The 22,598-nt window shown below is 44.2% G+C and overlaps 1 protein-coding gene across 2 annotated transcripts; it reads right to left on the bottom strand.

Annotated features, from left to right (window-relative positions):
- Positions 1-974: 974 nt before the first annotated feature.
- On the bottom strand, positions 975-15,781 carry LHX9 (LIM homeobox 9). Of its 2 annotated transcripts, none has more exons than XM_071751042.1 (5): positions 15,224-15,781; positions 13,277-13,479; positions 12,088-12,443; positions 6,826-7,028; positions 975-5,656 (listed from the first exon to the last, which is right to left on the bottom strand). In XM_071751042.1, the coding sequence occupies exons 1-5, from the start codon at positions 15,395-15,397 to the stop codon at positions 5,399-5,401; spliced, it is 1,194 nt and encodes a 397-aa protein (XP_071607143.1). In that variant the 5' UTR covers positions 15,398-15,781; the 3' UTR covers positions 975-5,398. The 2 variants fall into 2 exon arrangements, with proteins under 2 accessions (XP_071607143.1, XP_071607144.1); XM_071751043.1 differs by having other exon boundaries at positions 1,666-2,345.
- Positions 15,782-22,598: the final 6,817 nt, after the last annotated feature.

A 22,598-nucleotide genomic window follows, 5' to 3' on the forward strand; every position in this document is an offset into this window, starting at 1 on the left:
GATATGTGTCCACTAAAAAGACCCCAAACACACTTGGTACAATCCTGAAAACCTAAATTTGCCTTGCATTCTCTCAAATCTTGTCTGAAAGGATTCCCTTCTTTTCTTTCTTATATAATATTTACTCTTTTAATGCAGGAGACAGGTTTTTAAAAAAAATTGGATTAGCTAATGCAACTAGTCAGGTCAATCAGAGCACTATGCAGGACCATCTCCAAAGAACAGCATTATAAAGAAAAATCAAACCATAATGGTTTTATCAGACACAGAGAAATAAATGGTTTTACTTTAATCAGTGATGATTTTGCCATTCACTACTACTGCTACTCACTGGAGCTACCAATTAATTTATTTTTCTCATTTAAATCAGGTGACAAAAGCAGCACACTGACACTGTATCAGGCTAGAACCATGTCTGTAAGTAGTAAATCAGGGAGAGAAGGAATCCAGGCTATTAAAGAATGCAGTGATTTACAAAAGAAAAATTATAGTACATAGTTTTTTTCTTGACCCTAAGCTCCACCTCATTCTTTACCAATTTGAATAATTAATGTTTCCAATATTTTCCTATGGACAACAGGGGGAAACTACATTGTGGCTGTGACATGAATAACTGCTTTCCTACATACACTTACTTTCTGCAGTAATAAATATGTGTAAAGGTCTGTTTAAGAATTTCACAATCTACTTAAATTTCTGATCAAGCTGATTTGAATTGAGTCCACCATGCTAACCTTTTTCAATGGAACTTTACAACATACTATAAAACTGTTGTTTAAACAATGCTTCCCATAATTGCCACCAATAAATGATACCTTTTTATTGCCATTAGAACACTCTTGGTTACTGGCTTCCAGAGACTGCTGCAGCAATCTGTGTGTAACTTTCTGTTATGCTGCTAATAATCATATGATTTCCTTTTTAGAATTCAGAAACTGGGAAAGTTTAAGAAAACATGCAAAAATGCTGAGGAAACACGTAAGTGAAATATTTAATGTCCATCATTCATAAAAGTTACATTGTTTACATAGGGTTCATTAGTATATAATAAAAATGTCATCTTAACGGAAGATTTTCTGGCAAGTCTTTTATATGTTAATTTGTTTAACATACACTTTGGCTATACAGCTAAATAAGAATATATTTTTAAAACTCTTTCTGCAAATAGTTGCTTAACAATTACAAAACCTCATTACTAAGAACTGGTTATTGTTACACTTATTTCTTGGCTTGCAAAAATCATCTCTGATTTGGACTGAAAGTCTTAGGACCAACTTTCTGTAACATACTTGTTTATTGCATAGTGACCATGTAAACAGCTCAGGGATCCACTAACTATACCCTATTACTCTAAAACTCATTATGGGTTCCACACACTGTAGTGCTTTTGCTTTCTTATATTGATGAAGAATTTGGGAGTTGGTTTTATTGTTGATGTTGATGAGAATTTTTTTTTAAGCATGTCAGTTTTACTCAAGAAGTTAAAAAATTAACACCAAAGTAAATAGTTTTACACTGGGCGAGAGTATTGCTACCTCATTCTTGTTGATTTTAGGTATATGTAATATATTGGAACTGCACTGTACTGCTTTTCAAAAGAAAAGTTTAAATTAGTTGGAGCAATTAGCTGTGTGTTTACATAACGTTAACTATATTTGCATCAAATGAAATGTTTATTAATGAAAGCTATTATACAAGAAACATCAGAGAGAAATTCATCATACAGAAATGTACACTATATGTGACAGATGGAAAAGTGCATGCAGAGTTGTCTCATTTGAAAAAAAAAAAAACAAAAAAAAGCTTCAGAAACAATAGTACTAAAGTTACTGGGTTTTGATTCCTATGATCTCAAATGAGTGAAAAGTTCTCTTTGAATTTACAAAAATCCATTTAACAGATATGATTAGTACTCATTAGCAAGCAAGTGGAATGAATGCATTCAGATTTTATTTTACAAGTACTTGTGCTTGACAAATGTGATTTTATTTAAGAAAAGTTTTCTTCAAATATGGGCTGGGTAGATTGCTGCCAGGTTGCTCTGGTTTTATACATAGTTTCTCTAAATTTATTTTTAATACCACACAATTTGTTGAAGCCTTCAGTTCTGTTAATTAGACACCATAAAATAACATAGGTTTTGTTAACATTCAGGAAATGACATCAAGTCTTTTATTTTTATTTTTTGGCTCAATAAATTTTTTAATGTATGATTATCATAACCTAATATTGTCTTTGTCTTCACTGCAGTGGATTTCCGATCAAACTTTTCCCCTTCTTTTAATACTTTAGGGAATTTTCAAACGTCGGGATGTTTGGCTGTAATGCCCCATGATTTGTTCTCCCTGAAAGAAATCATAGTGACAATTTATTAAACTACAGAGCAACCTGGCTTTTCGGGGTCTGCAATTCTATTTTGTGTTCAATATACCTAGCATTAAATCTTGATTCATTTCATCATATTATTGAGGCTATATTTGTCATGCAATTACTTTAGCTGCTAGTTTTCTGGCTTTTTTAGGAGTCTAAGAAAGGGTTTCAGTATCAAATCAGTGGGGCATTACTTTGCATGTTCAAAAAAAGGGGTTAAAAGGCTAAAATCTAAATGGCACCAGCAGTAGCATATACATTGAATATGAAGAAATTGAAAACCTAAGAAGGAACCATATTTTAAAATACTTAAAAGGCCGTGCTTCCATGTTTAATACCAATTGTTCACAGGTATCGTAAAAGCAGAGACACACTGGTACATGTAGGCTTTAAATTGAGAAAAATAAAAATTAAAAAAAAAAAAAAAAAAAGTTTAAAATAAAAAAAAAAGGAAAAAAAAAGAAAACTGATGGGAAATAAAACTCCTTAGATTCAAAATGGTTTATTCACACAAATTTAATAGGATATATCACAATTGTTTGGTCCATAAATATTTAGGGGAAATAGTTTCTATACAATGCATTTATCAATAAACAAAGAAACATGGACAATTTTGCTAGACCACTTACTGTACTATAAACACGAAGCTCAATATATAAGATTATTGGATTTATCAACTATATCTGAAAGAGTGCACAACTGCTTTCTATGACATGTTTGTCCCCTCTAACAGGATACACCATAAAAAGAGTTTCAGAAATAAGAGGTAAAACAGTACAAAACTAGTGAGGTGTCAAAAGGGCTTAAAACAGTTAAGTTAACAAACAACACATATATCCTGATTTTTCACAAACTTACTCCCAAGGTATATCATAAGGCACATAGTAGAACTGAGTTTTAATTAGTCTACTTAATAAAGTAGATCTCTAGTACCATATATTGTTCTGTCAAAGAACAAAATTTATAAGTATCAATATTTTTACCTGTAAAAGTGTATTAATAAAGATCTCAGCCTTACCAAGGTCGTTTGGTCTGGTTAGTGGTAAATGCCCATAAGGTAATAGAAATAGGAAAAGTCAAGATTTAATATCCGTAGAAGATGATAACCATACTTGCTAAATATATAATGGCAAACACACCTTTCTTCTATTACAGTGTTAACATCTCTTCCCTCATCTTTTTTTTTAAAAATAAGCTACTTTTCTGTGCTAATTTTCTAAAAACCCTGAGCAAAAATTACAATAATGCACTTTAATGTGGGCAGTGAACTGTCAATATGTAACCACACATTTATACAGCCAAAAAGGACACCTTTAAAATATATTAAATAGCCACTTTGACCACCAAAAAAGAGATTTGATGGTGTTTAAAAAGTGGGGTATATGTGCAAAGTCATTCTTAACAATCCACTAAAAGCAAGACATAGATCTTGACTGGTTTTTGTTCAGTTTTGTTTCTGAGACTCTCCACAATCTAATTGGTGTTCAACTACAATAAAATGATACAAATGAACATTCACCACTGCCCAGACCATTCAGACTTTTAGCTTAAATAAAATTAAAAAAAGAAAGATCACTATTGTAAACTAAGAAATGTATTCAGATCAGCATCCACAAGGCTTCTGAGTTTCTCTGCTTTCAAATCATTCACTGCCAATTTCCATTTTTGTAGGAATTTTTGCTAACGGTTTTTCTTTTATACAAAGTTTAGAAAGTTAAAGGATATGTTAAAGATATTAATGAGCTAAAGATTTTAAGTTAATGTGTTAAACAACATGTCTGACACAGTCTCAGGAAACACCTAAAATAAATTCAAAATAATAAATTGTGCTGAAATATTTTCCCTAGACATCTTAAGAAATTATATTTTGCTTATTTCCATTTCCCCTGAAAAATAGGGTTTATCAAAACCTTATTTCAACAGTACACGTGCATAAGCCTTTTTGGTAATTATTTTTGAGCTCATTAAAGTAGCGGGGCAACCTCCTGCCTGCTTTAGTGGTACAGTAACAAGGCCGTGGAGCTAAACACACTTATTTTATTTTAAATCCAAATCAGGGCTGCTTGACAGACAAAAATGAAAACTCCTCTCTATGCAATATTTCAGATCAGTGACTCCTCACCGAGTTGTGATTCTGCTGTAATTACTTTAATAGCATCCACATAGGACTCAGCTTGTTCTGCACAATTTTTGAGGGGGTTTTGCCTCCTTAAAACACAGGACAGGAATTTGGAAATGAGCATCCTGCTCCTGCCCCCCTCACCCACTGCCATCACTGAGCCTCTCCAAGCCCTCCATCCAGGCACCACTTCCAGCTGGGTGAAGAACTGGGAGAGGAACCTTGAGCTACCCTCACCAGTGCTCAATGAGGGTCAGGCTGGCTGCTCATGCATTGGGGAAAAAAAAAGCACTGGCACTCGCAGTCTGGCTGTTTGAATGATTAATTCAACTCATATTCATTTTTCAGCCTTTTAAAAATAAATCATGCAAAACTTTTAGATGTTTTATAAAACTAAAATTAAATTCGTGGTTCCTGAATGTGGTGAGTGAACACCCAATGGCAAAGCAGCGTCCTTTTGGTCATAATTAAACTGATTTTTTTCTAGTTTTCAAGGAGGGGAAAGAATCTTTTTTTTTTTTTTTTTAAATGTGGCAGTAATTTTTTTCAAGGTCCTGGAAATAAGTAACATACAATTTTAAGAGGCACTTATTAGGACGATTCATAACCTTGTTTTCAGTTATTTGATTAATTTTTAAAAATGGAGAACAATTTAACAACAATAAACGTTCATTTATTATAGCAACATGTTATTTCAAACTCATTTGCCAAGTGGCTGCAGATGCTACACATCAAGCTGTTTATTTTTCCAAAATATTTTGTTGTGGGTTTGTTATTTGAAAAAAAAAAAAAAACAAAAAAACTTGAAAATAATAAAAATAATTATTATTATTATTATAATAAAGAAGAAAAGGAAGAGTAAAAAAAAAAAAAAAAATAAAAAATAAAATAAAAAAACAAACGGAAATGTTAGAAAAGGTTCGTTAAGGTAGTTTGTGAGGGGCTCCCGGATTCGTGGCTGTCCAAGTTAGAGGTCACTGATGTCACTACAGTGATAGTGGGATTGGTCAGGTCTGTTAAAGTGGTCGCAGTGCCGGGTGGAGTGAGTGCGCCGCTGTCTGCTGAGGGCGGTGCCGGAAGTGCGGGGCCATCAGCTTTATCGACACCCCCATTCTCCTGCCGCAAAAGGTTCCTTCTGAATTTGGCTCTTGCGTTTTGAAACCAAACCTGCAAACCAATCCCAATGGATTTCTTTACCGATGCTTGTTTCGCTTTGCTTATTTTTTGTCTTTGTTCTTGCTTTTAAGTATTTTTCTTTTCTTTTTAATGTTTGGTTTTTTGGGTTTTTTGTTTTTTTTTTTCCTGTGGCAAATCGACTAAGGCTCTCTCCACAGCTTCACTTGCTCCTTTCGCAGGTGGGACCCTGCATACAGGGCCCAGTGCTACAGGCACTCAGTGGGATGTTGCAGACCTCACAGAGCAGCCTTAAGAAAAATCTGCTGGCTCGCTCACCCCAAGAAAGCAAGTTTCTTCGTGGCTATATAGTGTAGCAGGTTTCAGGTAAAGAACCATTATAGAGACTGAGGCGAAGGGTGAGTGAGGAGATTTTTGTCAAGGCTGAAAGTTTGTAATTTTTAAGACTGAAAAGGAAGGAGGGGTGATGACGCCACCCCTCCCATACAGCTGGTTCAGATGGGTCACCTTCCCTTTCTGTTCTCTAAGTCACTGAAAATTTTTTAGGTGAAATGTAACACAGACAGATTCCTTCTAGCTCGATTGCTGCCCTTCTTTGGCATTCTACATGTAACAGACATCTTGCTTTTTATTCACTGAGCTAGCTCATACTCTATAGTGACTTTTTAAATCTAATTTGCCAGGCTGTCCTTCCCAAGGAAGTGACTTTTCACTATGTAAGCTGTTAATGATAACAGTTGTCTAACAGGCATTGAGAGAGGGAGCTGGCTGATCCTGGAGGTCAAAGCTTCCTTCCAATGTACCAGGGGATGTGCTCACTGAGGGGCCACATTAGCTACATCAGGGGAGCCCAGAGGCTTCACCCAGTGTGTATAAAATGAACAGGAATGCCACCACGTCTCTTAATAAGGTCACCACAGAGAGACTGCAGATCTCAGGCTGTCTACTGGGTTGGTTGGTAGATTCTGGAGAGAGTTCCCTCATGTTGAGGATGCAACTAATGACAAAATATATTTCAGTATTTGGCTGCTTTGGGGTGGCACGCCTGCCATGTACCATACCATACCTCTCTGCACACCCGCTAGGGACACACCTACCAGAAGTTATTTCTACATAGAGTGGTATCATTACATGTAAGGGAAATGCTGTTGACTGGCAGGGGTGGGGGAAAAGTCTGTCAAGCCCGTGATGTGGCTTCTTACCTGCAGAACTCTCTTGGTCAGGCCTGTTTTCTGGGCAAGCTGCTTGAGGTCCTTGGCATCTGGGTTGTGGTTGATGGCAAAGTAGGACTTCATGGTACGAAGCTGGTGGTGTTTGAAGGAGGTGCGCATGCGCTTTGTCTTCTGGGATGGGGGATAAGGCTGCTGGTCTCTGTCCAGGTGATCTGCCTCATTCTCATTACAACCTGTTCAATAAACAACATGAAACAAGAAGTTAGTGGCTACACATCCTGGAGAATAAATTTATCGAGGCAAAAGTCTTGAGTCACATGCTGTTTGGAAGCAAGCAAGCAAGCAAGGGCTAAGATGGTGCAAGGAGAAGTGCAGATGTGGTAATGAAATGAGACAAAAAAGATCCAGAGCTGCCCTTTTCCTATTCTTAAAACATATTATGTTCCCCAGGCCTGTACCTACTAAGAGCAGATTTAGAAAGTGCTTTCTCCTTTGGCATTTATTTTCAAACAATTCTTTTCCCTGTGGTGATAGTTTTGCTTTGGGCATTCAAAGAGTCATTCAAAATTTCTTTCAGATTTTGAAATCTCACTCAGTGAAATACTCTTAGCTTGAGAGAGGAATAAAGGTCAAATGAGCATTTTGAATCTTCCTCAGCTTTTCCCAGAAATCACAAGCACCTATAAAAAAGATGCACAGCGAGAAATTTTGTTATGACAGTTGATCAAGAAAGCATAAAATCTGGATGTTTTGGCTGTTAAAATAAATGCTTTTGGACTCTGTCTGAGAGTTTATATGAACTGCTCAGAAACCTTCGTTTGTAGAACATGTCTAGAAAGCAGTTACAATAAGGCTTGATTCAGTTTTTCCATCTCAACCCCATTTAGCAGTAGCTCTTGGTGTTGTTCTAGAATATTTACAACCAACCAACTACGGGCTCAAAACTTTAAAAGAATTTCCCTGATTCAGGATTTTTGAAGTGTCTGTGAAAGATTAATTTGTTTCAGATTACATTTTTATGGGTGTGAACTGTACCCAAGGGTTGCAGCTGTTAGGGAACTGTGGCATTGTTGCTTCATATTGAGGAAAGATATGACAGCACTGGCAAAAAAAGGTAGGACAGACATCTGTATTTTTCTTTTCAGGTTAAGAAAACTGGTTACCAACTTATATGATCTCATTTTATAAAGATATCTCAGTCACGCAGGAAAAAAAATGGTGTCATAGCAGGGACTATTAACAGCTAATTAGAAAATCTTTCAGAATGTCTGTAAACAAGACCAAGTTACATTAATTGCTCATTTGAATTTTTTAACTGTTTTCCAATAGTTTTTTGATTATTTACTGGGCCTAATTGATTCCTACTTCTAAAATAAATAAATAAATAAATAAAAGAGAGGAGGAGAAAGAGGGAAAGCACACAATACAGCAAAAGCAACAAAGCAACTTGAAATGAGGAGAAAATAAAAAGCTCCTTGGTGTTGTTCTCTCTTTTGAATTAAAAGACAAGTCAACTCAAAGAGATGCTGGTAAGACAACACTTTGACAGAAAATTGGGTCAATATTTAATTATAGCTAGATTTGCTTCTAGTCTTGGTAAGAAGTGTATCTGAACTTTCAAACAAAGTAAGCTGACACTTCTGAAAATACCAGGAGTTGAAAGTTGCCTTAAAAACAATTTCAGACCAAATTTGGATTGTATTTACTACTTGTTTTCACAACCAGTCACACTGTCTTCAGTCACATTACGTGGGCCGTGACTTATGAGCTGACATAAATCAGAACTCAGTCCTCAGGTTTGACTTCAGATAGCTGCAAGCTGGTTTTTTGTGTGGTTTTCCTGGATTTGCTGAGTTTTACAGCAGCAAAACAAACTTCCTCGGGCTCCTCTGTCCTCCTCACTGCCTTTGTTTCTGTGATCTGCTTTTTTTTTTTTTTTTTTTTTTTTTTTTTTTGTCTGTGGTCTACTTTATTTTGGTTTTTATTTTCAGGAGAAAATGGAAAGAAGGCTCCATGAATCCTCAGGTGATCCTAGTTTGTACAATGATTAGCTAACTCTCTATTTTACATGAGTAAAACAGCATTATGTGGTTCAGCCACAGCAGAGAGCAGAGTTTTATACTATCTAAACTAAGATAACTAAGGGGGAGCAAAAAATCGGGCAAGACATTATTGTTCATTTCTTTGCAGCAGGATTGGGAGGTTGTTTAATTTTGCTTTGGAGAGAGCTGGAACAGTTTGCTTTTTATTGCCAAGACTTCTAGTGAATTCTTCAGTTTTTCACACATACATTTATATAATTAAATAAAGTAAACAGTTCTTTGAGTAACAGCTGTGTGAAATATTTTCCTAGGGAAATCTTCTTCACCATCTCATTTCTATATCCTGTGGCCTGTAAGTCATCACAGTTTCCCTCAAAATATATATTAATTCTATGATATAAGAGGCAGTACAGAGAAAGCCTTGAATGTTTTAAGTACTTTTGAATAGTTTCTTCCATTTTTCACATACATTCCAGACAGCTCGCAAGTATGAGTGGCTTTTACCTCATAACATTTTGAGTTATTTATTGTTGTGTTTCCACTTTACAACAGAGGAGCTGAGAAACAGAAATTAAACTGCTAAAGGAACAGCAGAATAGAAAAGCTGTTGTAGTTCCGGCAACAGAATCTGAATTTCCATCCCGGCCCAGCGCTAAGCTCCCCTGAAACAAAACGTGCGCGCAAATCTGAGGCAGGTACTGCCAGATCGCTTGTGAATATGCAGATTTTTCTGCTCAGCTCGGTAGGGCAGAACCGGGGCTGGCAGGGCGGAACCGCGCTGCTCCTCAAGCCCGTTCCGCGGTGCGGGGCTGCGCGGGGCTGTCCCGCCGTGCGGGAGGGCAGCACGCACCGCAGCGAATGCCCAGGAGAAAGAGCCCTGCAGGCTGCGGGCTGGGTTAGAGGTTCCTTCTCCCTCCAAAAGTGGCAGTCTTGTATCCAGCGTTTCGTTTTCTGTTGACTGGTTGCTCTTTGTAAACGATTACGTGCAAGAGCAGTTACTGAATCGCGGGGCAGGGAACGCAAAATGCATGTCGGAAAGTGACTGCCAATTATTTAGAATTTTTTTTTTTTTTCTTTCGAGAAGCGATGTCATCTACTGCAATTCATTTCGTAACTGTTAAGGGATTCGTTTTCCTCCCCCTGGATCTGGAGCGCAGTGAGCTGGAGTCGTTTGCACCGGATGCACAGTTTGGCTGAAAACTGTATTTTCTCGAGATGATGTGTCAACCCTGAACGCTGCTAAACAATGCTTTAATTTTTTTTTTTTTTTTTTTTTAAGTTAAAAAAAAAAAAAATCATCACGTTCCTAACAAATCAGATTTGTCAGTCCTCTAGCCTGGGTACAAAGCATCCGAATCGAGCGGGGTTTTTTTGGTTGCTTGGTTGGGGGGGGGGTTGGGGAGGTCGGGATGAGGGTTGTGGGGTTTTTTTTGTTTTTTCTCTCCGTTGCCCGGAGGCTTCTGTGAGATCTTAGTGAGCGTATTTTCAATTAATGCATTTTCAAAATTATCAGTATTTTTAATCTCATTAGACTCTGTGGTACATCCTATATGACCCATTGTTGTAAAGAGGAGTTTTAAGACTACCACACAAAAGCTACGTCGTCGTTCATAAATAGAGTCCCTTCTGAGTCCCGTCATGAAGTTTAAGGGAGTGTTTTACCATTTCCACAACTTTTCATCTTTCCCTAATTTCTGACCCTAACTTTGACTATGAATTTTCCTTAGAAATATTTATATTTATGGAGCTGGGGGTGTTGGATGATGGTGTGCGGATCAGAGGGAGTGCAGACGGAAGAGCAGGCGTACGAGAAACACCATTCGAAGCCGGGGCTGAATGAATCCTGGCTGCGCTACAGGTTCCCTTTTCTTTAGCAGCTTTCAGGATTGATTGGAAACCGCTCCGTAGCCAGGGATTCCAATGTCATCTTCAATTAACAAGGAACAATTAGTGCAGTGATTACCCTGCCTCCAAGGTCTACGCATCAGAGGAGTTGAAATAGCCTTGCAGAGCTACCCAGTTCCCAGCTAAAGCCCGTTTCAAATGCAGCCCCAGAGGAGTTGCCGGGGGAGGGATGGAGGGGCTGCGGGGAGCGGGGGGAGGATCGCTTATGAATCTCAATGTCGGCGGGTTGAACTTGGGTGGATGGAAGAAAGCTCCGGGCCGAAAGCAGTGCACTTTTATCGACCTGACCTTGTTGGAAGGGGAGGCCTTGACCCCTCCCTCTGCTCTCCGGCGGGGCCAGTGTTTCGCAGAGGTTCGCTCTGCCGCTGCCCAGACCGGAGCCCCCTGCTCCCTGCCCCTGCCCCGCTTCACAGGGAGACGCCTTGCACCGCTCTTGCTTCCCACACCCTTCTTTCCTCGTTACTGTCCATGGGGAGCTTAAGTTTCATTAATTTTTGGAGTCGGTAGCTTGTTAATTCGGATTTACCCTTACTGCTTTCGTCCTCCACCTAATGAAGCACCGCTTGCATTGCTTGATCATTCCTGAAACCCCCTCACCTCTGTCCCCTGACACTTTGTTTAGGCACGGTTTGGGTACTTGAGGGACTGCAGCTAGGGAAGAAGTTTTATACGGAGCAACACTTGCTCCTTTCCTGCCGTTGAGAGAGCAGAAGCCATTCTCCTTAATTACTTTTGTTAGGGCTTAGTTACAGGGAGCAATATTTATTCGCTGGCTTCTTGTACAGTTGGATCATTTATGTGACAGTAAAACAGGATTATTTAGCCTGAAGAATTAATTCCTATAAAATTAATATCTGTACTTATGTGTATACTGCACTGGAACTGTAGGAACCATATACTGTAACTTCCTTTTTTTTTTTTTTTTTTTTTTTTTTTTTCTGAGCCGTTCACTTCTAATTTGAGGTCAAAGTGCTGAAGTGCTCTTTGCTAGTAAAACACAACTAATGATAACAGCATCTCTGAAGTTTTTATAGAGAAAGAATGCTATGATGGGGCTGGGATTTTTTTAAATTTTTTTTTTCGTTGGTTGGTTTTGTTTTTTTTCTTTACTCTGGGAAGTGACTAAGTTTGCATGCTTGATATTAATAGGCAAAGACAGCCTTTGAGGAGGGCTGCTGTTAGCTCTCCTGCAAACGCTCCAGCCCTCAGAGGGCTGTTTGATTGATTTTCCAATGATTAAGCAGGATTTGGCCTGGCTGAGTTACTCATGCACTGCCTAGCCGAGGGGAAGCCCGAGAACGCTCTTTTCGGAGGAGCAGGAGGAGGTTCGGCGTGCGTTCCCCACCTGAGGTGTAGTTGACGATGTCCACTCCCAAGGCAGGGCTCTTTCTTTTCCTGGGCCTCCCCTTCTGGACTGTGCCAGTGCCGTTGAAGTAAGGCAGGGCCAGCCCTCCGCTCTTGGCTGCCAGCTCGGTGTAGCTCAGCTGTGGGGGATACTCTCCTTGCAAAAGGGACTCGAAGTGTGCCCTGCAGTAAACCAGGTTGTCCTTCATGCCAAAATGATCCCCTGTGGTCAGAGTCTTGTTGCAAGTGGTGCAGGTGAAGCAGCTCAGGTGATAAACCGACTCCCTGGCTCTCATGACCATTTCAGAGGCTGAGATCCCAAGGTGGCAGCGGGCACATCTCTGCACGGAGAACCTTCTGAAGGAAACAGAAAAGTGGGCATCAACTAGAAAGGTAAAGGCAGACCTTACCCGACTGCCGCCCGCCTTCCCTCCCGGACACGGGAGGTCACTGGGACTCTTGTCCCTGCCAGGGTCGCTCCCTCTCCGACCCCAGGACGGCCCTGTCTGCCGGCTCTGGGCCCTGTCCCGCCTGCTGTCAGTGCCCCGGCTGGTCGGGACCGCCACTGGGGAGCCGTAACCGGGACCCCGGGCTTAGAGCCTTGCACCTTCCTCCCGGCTGAACTCTTCGATTCGAACTTCTGCAGAGCCCTTCCCGCTGCCCGTGTGCGGGCTGGGGGAGTTGCGTCCCCGCTCTCCTGGCCAGTCGTGGAAAAACGAGAAGGGCCGGGTGGAGCTGAACCCCGGGAAAGCTGAAAAGGAGGGATAAAAAGTGGCCGCTCCCGGGGCCCGGCCGCCCGGCACCCTCCACGGGTCTCTGCCGCCCCTCCCGCCGCGCCAGCCCCGGGAGTGCTCCCCGCCCCGCGGTTAAACCGGCGACCTACGGGCGGGCAGAGGGGAACTTTGGTTGGGTCTTACGCCGGTATTTACGGAGGGACAACGCAGAGCAGCGGGAGACCCGAGGTCTTCTCTTTCAGCGCTTGTGCTCCGCCACACATGCTCAGTCGGCGTGTCCCCTGTCCATCCGTTCAGTTTTTAAACTCCTGAGACTTTTCGCAGGGGACATGTTTACATGATTAAAGAACGCTGACTGCGCAAAACTACCTTTGAAAGCCCATGGGGAAAAAATTTCGGTTCATAATGCCTTGTGAGGGGATATGCGTTTGAACCCATGGGGACTGGTTGCTGTACCTGTAGTAATCCTCCTTGCAGTAAATACTGCCGTCCTTGGCAAAGCAGGTGAGTTCTGACTCCAAAGCCAGTTTACATTCACAGCACTTAAGACACCTGAGGTGCCATTGTTTGTCAACAGCCAGCAGGTAATATCTGTCTGATATCTTCCCTCCACAACCAGCACACAAAGCAGGCTTCTCGGGGCTCATGGGGGGCATGTTCTGCAAAACAACCACACCACAAGGGGATGAGACAAGAAGAGAAAGACAGACGAGCACACCGGGCTGGGGACGGCTCCTGCGCAGGGCCCGGAGCTTGTACAAAGAGACTGGGACCAAATTCTCTGCTCCTGGAGGGAAGTTTGAGGAGGAACTGGGACCATCCCCTAGAAAAGTATTTACTGCCATTCAGCTTTCGCGTTTATCCCATTAAACCGCTCCTAACGATATAATGTAATTTCAATATGTCAAGGCAACTGATTAGGCCTCTCAGCAAGAAAAGCAGACCCCATTTTTTTTCTGAGGTCCCGAAGTTAAAGTCTGTAACTTCCTCCTTACTTGAGGGTTTTAATCTTGGAGTTCTTCACAAGAGCAGCATCCTAAAGTAGGGAGATACTGTTTTCCTGCACCAAAAGTTTAGGGCAGAGGCTTGCACTGATTTTCTGGTAAATTTTCATCCGTGCTTAAACCAGCCCCAGACCCATCTCTAAAGAAAACCAGGACATGTAAAGCAGAAGTAAGAGAAAGGAAACAGGTGGACGGTGTAAAGAGCAGTGAGCATCAGTGCTCACCAAACTGGCTAGGGACGTGGCCAAAAAGGTGTCACAGGGTGATTTCAGCTAAAATTGGTATCTTTCCATCAGCAAACTTCTGCAAGTTCCTATTAACCTTCTCCCCACGAGGAGTGTCGCTCGGGACAAAGGGAGACGGAGGGACGGCGGAGACAAAAGCTCTGCCGTGAAACATGGGGCAGCGTTTGCTGATAAAGTAACAGGGAAACAAAATCCCAAACATCTTGTCCTAAAGTCACAACTGTTTTAAAGTGGCAACTCCGCGTTCACTTTCCAATCTAAAGTTGTGTTCCTCGCCCACTTTTTTTCAGCAATTGAAAAGGCGACTTGAATTTAGATTGCAAATCCTCCTATAACAAAGCGACAGTTTATTTAAGAGAAGAAGGGGAGGGGGGGGGGGGATGTGGGGACTGGGGGGTGAGGGGGTGGGGAGGGAAGGACTCTGTGGCTCAAAGCCTTAAAGTAGTTTTCCAGGCCGTTACTTTGTGTGCAGAGCCTTGTGCGCGATCGGCGGAAGCCCTACAAGTTGTAGAAAGGGGAATCTCCCTTAGCACGAAACACAGTGTGACACTCAGGCTTCTCAAACACCCCTTAGTACCTTTGTTAAGACTTTGGTCAGTCCTTTGACTAAGAGGAGATATTACTCCTAAAGAAAGTAGTCGGCGGGCATAACATGCAGAGAGAGGAGTGCCTCTTTGCATCAAACCCACACTTCAGACCAAAAATGGTTACGAAAAGTAAGCGGTCGCGGTTTGCGGTTGGATTTAGGAGGTGCCAGGAGTGCAAAAAAGTAAAGCACACCTCAGAAACTCCAGCTGCAGTCCTGCTCGAACGGGGACGCGCGGGCGCAGCGAGGCAAGCAGGGGGAAAATCCTGCTTCGCTGTAAGGACTGAAAACCCGTCACTGCTAAGGTTTGAAATCTATTTCCCCGTTACTCCAGAGATTATACACAACCACATCGATTAGACAAACGCATAACACATCCTGGCCAGAACAGCCCTCAGCATTCCGTGTGTGTTTACAGGGAGCCTCGGAAGGGTCTCTACAAGCAAGGGGTGGCAGGGAAGGGGCAAGGGGAAGGAGAGCCTTTCTCTTCCCCAAAGCCGTGGTTTATCTCGCTGCGGGTCCATGCTTGCAGAGACTGCCTTTCAAAGATTGTCAGCTCCTTTCTTACCGTTTCTCGGCCGTTCATTTGTCCCCCTTTGGCCAGGCGGGACTCGGTCTTGGATCTCCTCTCCATCTCCTCCATGATTCCTTGGATATGGCCTCCGGAGATCCCGTGGAAAAGCATGGCTGGGGGACGGAAAGGACAAGTATTTTCTTCTGCTCTGCACCCCACTATTTCCATATACAGACCCCAGAGTCTTTAGATCATCCAAAATGTTTACACCGAGGAGCACAGTGCAGGGATGGAGGTTGCAATAGGAGCTTCTCTTTGCACAAGCACCGAGGGCTTCCTGAAGATGTGCAGAAAACAAACAAGGGGGAGAAAATGTAATAGTAATTAATTTAAAAAATAAAATAATAAAAGCGAGCTAAAGGATCTGTTACTGTTCTGGAGAGCTGCGGCTCCCGACTGGAGAGACTTGGACGTGGGGCAGTAGAATCGGTCGGGAAAGGATATAGTTTTGAATACAAAGAAAGCAAAAAGAAGTGCTATTTTCAGCAGTCCCTGGTTGCTTTAAAGTTCCCAGTGCCTGTAGGTTGGATATGGGACTGCTGCTTTCCGGAGCTCTGTCCAATTTGTTAAGAGACTAAAGCCAGCCCATTTTTGATAATCTAGTAGGAGGAGTTCTCTCCCTTGAGCCGCCACTGATTTTTATTCAGACAACAAAGACCTGTCATACTCCTCTCAACCCCTAGTGATGGGCAAGCAGTGACAAACATTACCGTCGGGGCTGTGGGTGGGGTGGGGTTTATTACCTCCCCCAAACACGGAGTCCCGGGAGTTGGCGGCCACGGCGCCTGGAAAGGGGCAGGGTGGCCCGGGGGCCCCGCTCCCCTCGGAGCCGCTCCGCGGCGGCGGAAGCTCCGTTCCGCGGCCCCTCGGGCTGGCACGGCCGCTACCGGCTCCACCGTGGGGAGGGGAGAGGGAGGAGAAGCGCATTCTGTGGGGTAGCCGAGGCTGGACGGAACGGTCAGACCGCTCCCAGCGCCCCGGGCCTGGCGGTCGCCGAAGGGGTGGGTAGGCGAGACGGCGGGAGAGGATTGCGGAGGGCACGGCGGCGCCGGCTCAAATCCCGGGCGAATCGAGAGTTTACCGGGACTCTACCCGCCCTGTTGCCGCCGGGAAGCATCAGTCCCGCGGGACCCCTGCCCGGGCCAGCAGTAGGACCTCCGGCACCCTTTGCGGGCAGCCTGCGGGGATAGCCCCCGCCACCGACTGAGCGGGAGGGCGCGGAGCGGTCCGGGTACGTCCTGGTGGGGCTCTCTCCCTTCGCCCGCTCCCCGGCTGCGGGCTTCGAGAGATCATTGTGTGCAGGGGACTGGACGGTGCATTCCTTCCCGACTAATCTCTCTCTCTCTCTGCTCCCCCTCCCCTCCTTTTCCCATTTCCCTACTTACTTTTCACACTACTCTTCCTCGCCTTTCCCTGGAACAGCTGCCGGCTGTTTCCTGACACTTCGATCCCTACTGAAGGATCTTCCTGGCGGCAGTTTTGCGCTCCTTGTTCCCTGGGGGACGCTCCACACCAAACCTGAGCGCGACTAGTGAAAGAAGTACCCCAGCCCCCACTTCCTTTCTAAAGCATCCCAGGGACATCCTCAGGGGCTCCTCGAATCACCTCTTCCATGTAACCCAAGATTCAGGCAGCCAGTTTCCTCCCTTCTCTCTCCCCCTAAGTAGCTAAAATTAATGTTATTTGCAGATTGAATGTGGCTACATTCTTCCGAGTGCTAGAATACAGCTCATAAAACACAATTTCACACAAAGATGAAGTCAATCAAGTGAAATAAATCGGGATTTTTTTTTTCTCTGTTGGCGCACTAGACCCTGGACAGCAGGGCTGCTATTTACTGTAAGTAATGAAGTAATGTAATTAGCCCTTTTGGATGGAAATCAATGTGTTGTATGTGTGTGTGTTTTAATAAGATGATAATAACTATAAAACCGACAAGACTGAAAGGGGTGAGGGAATCTCCCTTAAAATGGGTAGATCCCTCCACAAGCCGTAGTCTCCTACAGAACACTCCTGGTCTGGAAAAAAAAACAAACAAAAAAAAACCCCAAAACCCCGACACCAATCTGATCCGTGTGTGGGGAAGGAGGAGGGAGAGGTAAGCTTTCCTTGGAGAAAACAAGTCAATTAGTACAACAAGCCACCAGGAAAAAATAAACAAGGTGATTCAATCCGGGACACGGGAGCTTTTTTTTCGGGCTCTCCTGCCTCCCGTCGCCCCTTCTCGGTGCCCCGGGATGCTCCGGCAGACGGGCCAAGTCGCGTCCTGCTCACCCCAAGCCCCGGGGGAGGGCAGCGCGGCCCGGCCGGGTGGGCCAGACCCGTCGCGGGGCGGGCGGCTTTGCCGGGCGCTGCGGAGTCTCCTGCGGATGGAAGAGGCGGCGCCGAGGTTGTTTAGGAGGGGGGCGGCCGCGCTCCGGGACGGGGGTAACCCCTCTGCGAGTGGGTTTGCTCCCTACACACCCTGCGCCCAGGAGTTGCCACAAGCGTGAGTCTGCCTGGAGTGGGAGGTCGTGGTGGTCGCTGTGGGCTGAGGGAAAGAAATCTCAGCAAGAGACGAGTTTATTTCTAATAGTTACAATACGGTATTTCCACTCTACTGGCACGTTCAGGGTTAGTGTTAGTGTTTTGTTGGGATTTTTATTTATTTTTGTTGGTAGCTTGTCTTTTTTATTTAGTTTTGTTTGGCTTTTATATTTGTTTTTCTGTTTGTTTCTTTTTGTTGTTGATTGGTTGGGGTTTTTTTTTTTGTTTGTTTGTTTGGGGGGGTTTTGTTGTTTTTTTGTTGTTGGTGGTGGTTTTTTTCCTTTGAGCGAAATATCCTTTATTCCCGTCCAGATATTTTGGCAGGGGTGACGCACCCTGCCTCAGTTTCGTGTTGCGTATGCTCTCTTTCAAACAGCCTGCGTTTCCCACGGCTCCCGTGTCGCCAAAGACGGGTGTCGCCTGTGTCGCCCCTGTCATCTTTGTCAGACGAAGACACCCGCCGACGCCCACCCACCCTGCAAGGCACGGGCCGCCCCAGCGGACCCTCCTCAGAGCGCTGTCGCCTCTGTGCCCGTGTCCCTGCCGGGCTGAGGACGGTCAAACTCATCGGGGATCACCGGGGAAAGGAGGGGCTTGGGGGGACCCCCCGAGGGGCGCTGGGCCCCTCTCCCTCCGGGCGGCTGAAGTGGGGACACCGCACCCCCCGAGGGGGCTGTGCCCCCTCTGCGGGCCTTGCGAGTGCGGGCACCGCTCCTCTCTCCTCCCGCACAGTTGCTGTTTCGAGTTCACCGAAAGACTGTCTGCAGGTGCAGTGGCAGAGCGTCAGTCCAAGCCAGAGACACAAAAAATATTGTTTGTTAATTCCCATCTCTACCTTAGCTCGATGACGCCGTTAGGAGTAATTGGGCAGAATCAACAAAACTCAGAAATGACTAAACCTCCTCCGTTTGGGCACACTTAATTAATTAGAGGGTCCTTTCTTTCTGCTCCATCAGGTACGGTTAAGGATACGCCGCTAGATATTGCTGCTCCAGTCAAGGAGGCCAGGGGTTTCCAAGGCGTTTTCTGATTAAAATCCTAACGCTGGCAGACCATTTCTTACCTAAAGGGACACTAAAAGTTTGTTGCTAGCATCAAACGTGATTTCTCCGTTTCCAAAAGGCCTGTAGGAGGTCAAGGTAAATCTGTTTCAATGTTCCTGAGATGCCTCACTGCAAATTGAAACTCCGCTGCTCTAAGGCAGGCTGGTAGCGAGAGGTTGCCATCACAGCACGAAGGTCTCTGTATAGTTTTGCTGGTTTGCTCGGGGAGGGGAGGGAAAGGCTCACAAAGAGCACGACAGGGAATCTGAAATCCAAATCTACCAGTTTATCCCTTATGAATCCATCTGCATTAGCATTTCGCCTCTGAAAACAGTTTCTCATTGCAGGGTGCTTTTATCTCCTTTCGCCTCAGCATTTTGGGAAGGGCATCTGATGTGCAAAATTCAGAATATTTTAGTAACGTGACAGGCGCTCCGAGGTTTTTCTTTCTGTAAGGCTATACCCAGACTCCCCAAGATAACGAGGATGAGGGGGGATACATCGCTGTCGCGATTGCCACAGGTAAAACCTCGGCCGGCGCGTCCCCCTGCCCGAAGCAGGCTGGGAGCTCCCGTGGCCCGGGCCCGCAGCTCCCCTGGCTCTCTCTGGAGCCAGTTCCACCTTCGTAATTAGCATGTGTCCTGGACGGATTTCAGCATGCGGTCTCTGGGATCCCCTTTGCTATAGAGCCCTTATTCTTCCTGGCCACGGGCTACAGTCTAAAGCCTATTACAGCGTGAACGATCTTGTGATTAGTTCTGAGGATTTAGGACAAGGTCTACATGCAAATTAATAATTGACCAACAATAATTAGAAGAAAGGGGAGGGTATTCAAGGGGCCGTGTGGGGGTGGGGAGGAGGGGGAGTTCTTTAAGCAGAAATGGTTTGGATTGCAGCCTGTCCCAGACGAGGCCGATGCGCGTCCCGGGCTGCAGGCGCAGGGCGATGCCCGGGCACGGCTCCGGCTCAGCCGCCTCCCGCCGCACAAGGGCAGCAAAACCGCACACCGGCCCCGGCAGGTACCTCAACTTTTCAAGACTCTTCCAGTTTAATTATTTTCAGAAATCTAAAGTCTGTAGTGAGAGCAGCAGCAGGATTAGGTTCCTGTTGCCTGCAAGTCGGGTGGTTAAAGCCAGGTCTATTTTTAAATTCTAACGCTATTTTCTGCTCTACGAGCTTGTGGTGGAGTGCGGTGACATTAATGATCAGCCTCATCTCTTTGTGATGTTCGCCTTTAGAACAAACGATCTAGGCACAAAGAAGAACAATCTGGGTAGAGTTACATCTCTCGGCGGTGACATCAAACGTAGCTGATGTCGTTTTCAGCATTAAAATGGGTTGAGTTTTTTGAAAAAGCCCTCTATTGTTTTAAATTCCACTTCGGTGTCAGAAACGACGTATTTTACCATCACTGTTTTCTGCCTCGAGTCCTCTCGAGTGTATGGGAGGCCAGCTCTCGGATTATTGTTACAGAACCGGAGAAAGCCTATGCCTAGCAGCAGGGGCTCAGACACCGGTCCCTCTCTCCCCCAGCCAGGCTGCGCGCTGGCTGGCAGTGCTAGTAACACAAGCGCAGGGTATCTTTAATGGTAAACATAATCGAAATAAAAACCCCAAACCTCCAACGTGCTCGTACCTCCTGATAATCTCAAAACATGCAGATTAAGCCAAGCACTCATTTTCTTAAGGAGATTATATTTAAATAATAAACAATTAAATGTTCTGCATAGTAATCTCAGACACATATCTCCATCGCCAAGCGCTGATGACTGACCACAAACGTGTGAGAGGCAGATTATTGTCTGACAAGAAACTGTTCACCAACAAGGACCACAGCACTGTTAGCTTCGTAGTTGTCTGATAACAATCTTAATCGTGTTTGTACTCCAGTTGTAGTTAAGCCATTGGAAATTATCGTATTTTGTTGCTTTTGAAAAGGATTCCCTTACAGCCCAGATTCACAGACAGGTGAACGGAGCCGTTCCACTAAAAAAAATAAAAGGAAGGGGAAAAAACACCCGCAGGCTCTTTCTCTCTCTCTCTTTTTTTTTTTTTTTTTTTTTTTTTTTTTTTTTTTTTTTTTTTTTAATTGATCTGAATGACTTAGTCTTCCCAGGCTGCTATTTTTTAGATGAAAAGACAGATGCACCGAATCTTGTCTACGTATACACCTGGGGAAACGACTATTCTATGTTTAAAAAAAAAAACAAAAAACCCCCAAACCAAACCAAAAAACAAAATAACACAAAAGAAAACAAATCACCACGTCAAAGAAACACCCCACAAATGACACCCATGAGTACTAAATAGCTGCATTTCTAGCAAACACTCATGCAGGAGCTTACCTTGAGACCTTAGAAGCTTCTTCCAAAATTGTACCCTCCTTAATGAGTGATGAGGGATGGGTTTTGGATGAAGAAGGGACGCAATGATCTAGCCAGTAGATGGAGGTTGTTCCTTAGCAGAGGATCCCTATGTTAATTAAAATAAACAAGCTGCTTCGTGGAAAGCTCTTTTTTTTCTCCCTCTTTCTTTCCCCCTCCTCTACATGGCCTTTCTTATAGAATTGATGTGAATTTCTAACCTCTGACTTCTTCTCAACATGCACTTATACCTGCCTTCTATTTTCTGTTTGTTTCGAAATATTTTCCAAAATAAATAAATAAGAAGAATTAATGAAAGCAAAAATAAACCCCACCTCTCAGTTTTGGCTGGTCTGCTGGATTTTCTTGATTAGCTGTCTCAGCTCTTCAGTAATCAGGTGAGGTGTTAATGGGGAGCTGGTTGTAAATAAAACTAATAAACCAAAGGACATATTAGGAAATTAAAAAAAGCAAGGACTGAGAGGCTGCTAAAAATACTGTAGCGAGCTGAGCATTTCCCCATCATGTCGTTTTTTTCGTTCTGTGGTTATTCACAGATGAGCAGCAACCCCCGTGTTGTTGCCATCTCTCCACATTTTTTTTTTTTTTTCTTTTCAAATCGTACTGAACCAGCCATGGACTGCATCAACCCTTCCCACTTTCATAAAAAGCCTCTCAAACGGAGTCGCTAAACAGCAAAGTTCAGCCTGATCTGATGTGATATGATATACGGATTCATGGAGCAACCTCGCTTTGCCAAACCCGATGAAACTGTGAGTTGTCATGCAATACTACGCAGTCAAACCTGGGATAATTGTAAAAGTGAACCCAATTTAACCCATTAGAATAAAATCAGATGCCAAGATGAATCGGAATCATTGCTTCTTAGGTGACAGTACCGATGACAATTGATCCACCGGCTCAAAAGAATAGAAGAATATAGGGTCGGGAGTAATTTCTCATACTCGGAGTCTCCCTCCCCGGGGGGATGCGCGGAGCCGGCGGCGAGGCAGGAGCCGTCTCCCGGCAGAGCTCCGGAGGGGCTGCGGCCGCGCCTCTCGCCGGCTGTTACGGAGCGGCTCTCACATGGGGGTATTACTGCAAGGGCCCCGTGGCCAGGGAGCTGTTTCTGGAGCAGAACACGAGGTGACTCTCGCTTAGGCTTTGTTTGCCTGTTTTCTTAACTCCTGTGACAGTTTCCTCTTTTAAGTCGTGTGACCCTTAGGTCCACGTGGACGGTTTGGTAATCTACTAAAAAAAAAAAAAAAAAAAAAAAAAAAATTAAAAAAATTAAAAGCAAGTACAGGATGCTAATGATCTTCCTTGGAGTTTGTCAGGGAGGGGTGCGGGGCAGGCAGGGGGCTGCTCCCTGCCGACGAGCGCACCGCAGGGCGGGGGTCCGGCCGTGCGCCCGGGGCAGGGCGCTCGGATCCCTCT

This window comes from Heliangelus exortis, chromosome 8 (assembly GCF_036169615.1).
Source record: "Heliangelus exortis chromosome 8, bHelExo1.hap1, whole genome shotgun sequence".
NCBI classification, from domain to species: domain Eukaryota; kingdom Metazoa; phylum Chordata; class Aves; order Apodiformes; family Trochilidae; genus Heliangelus; species Heliangelus exortis.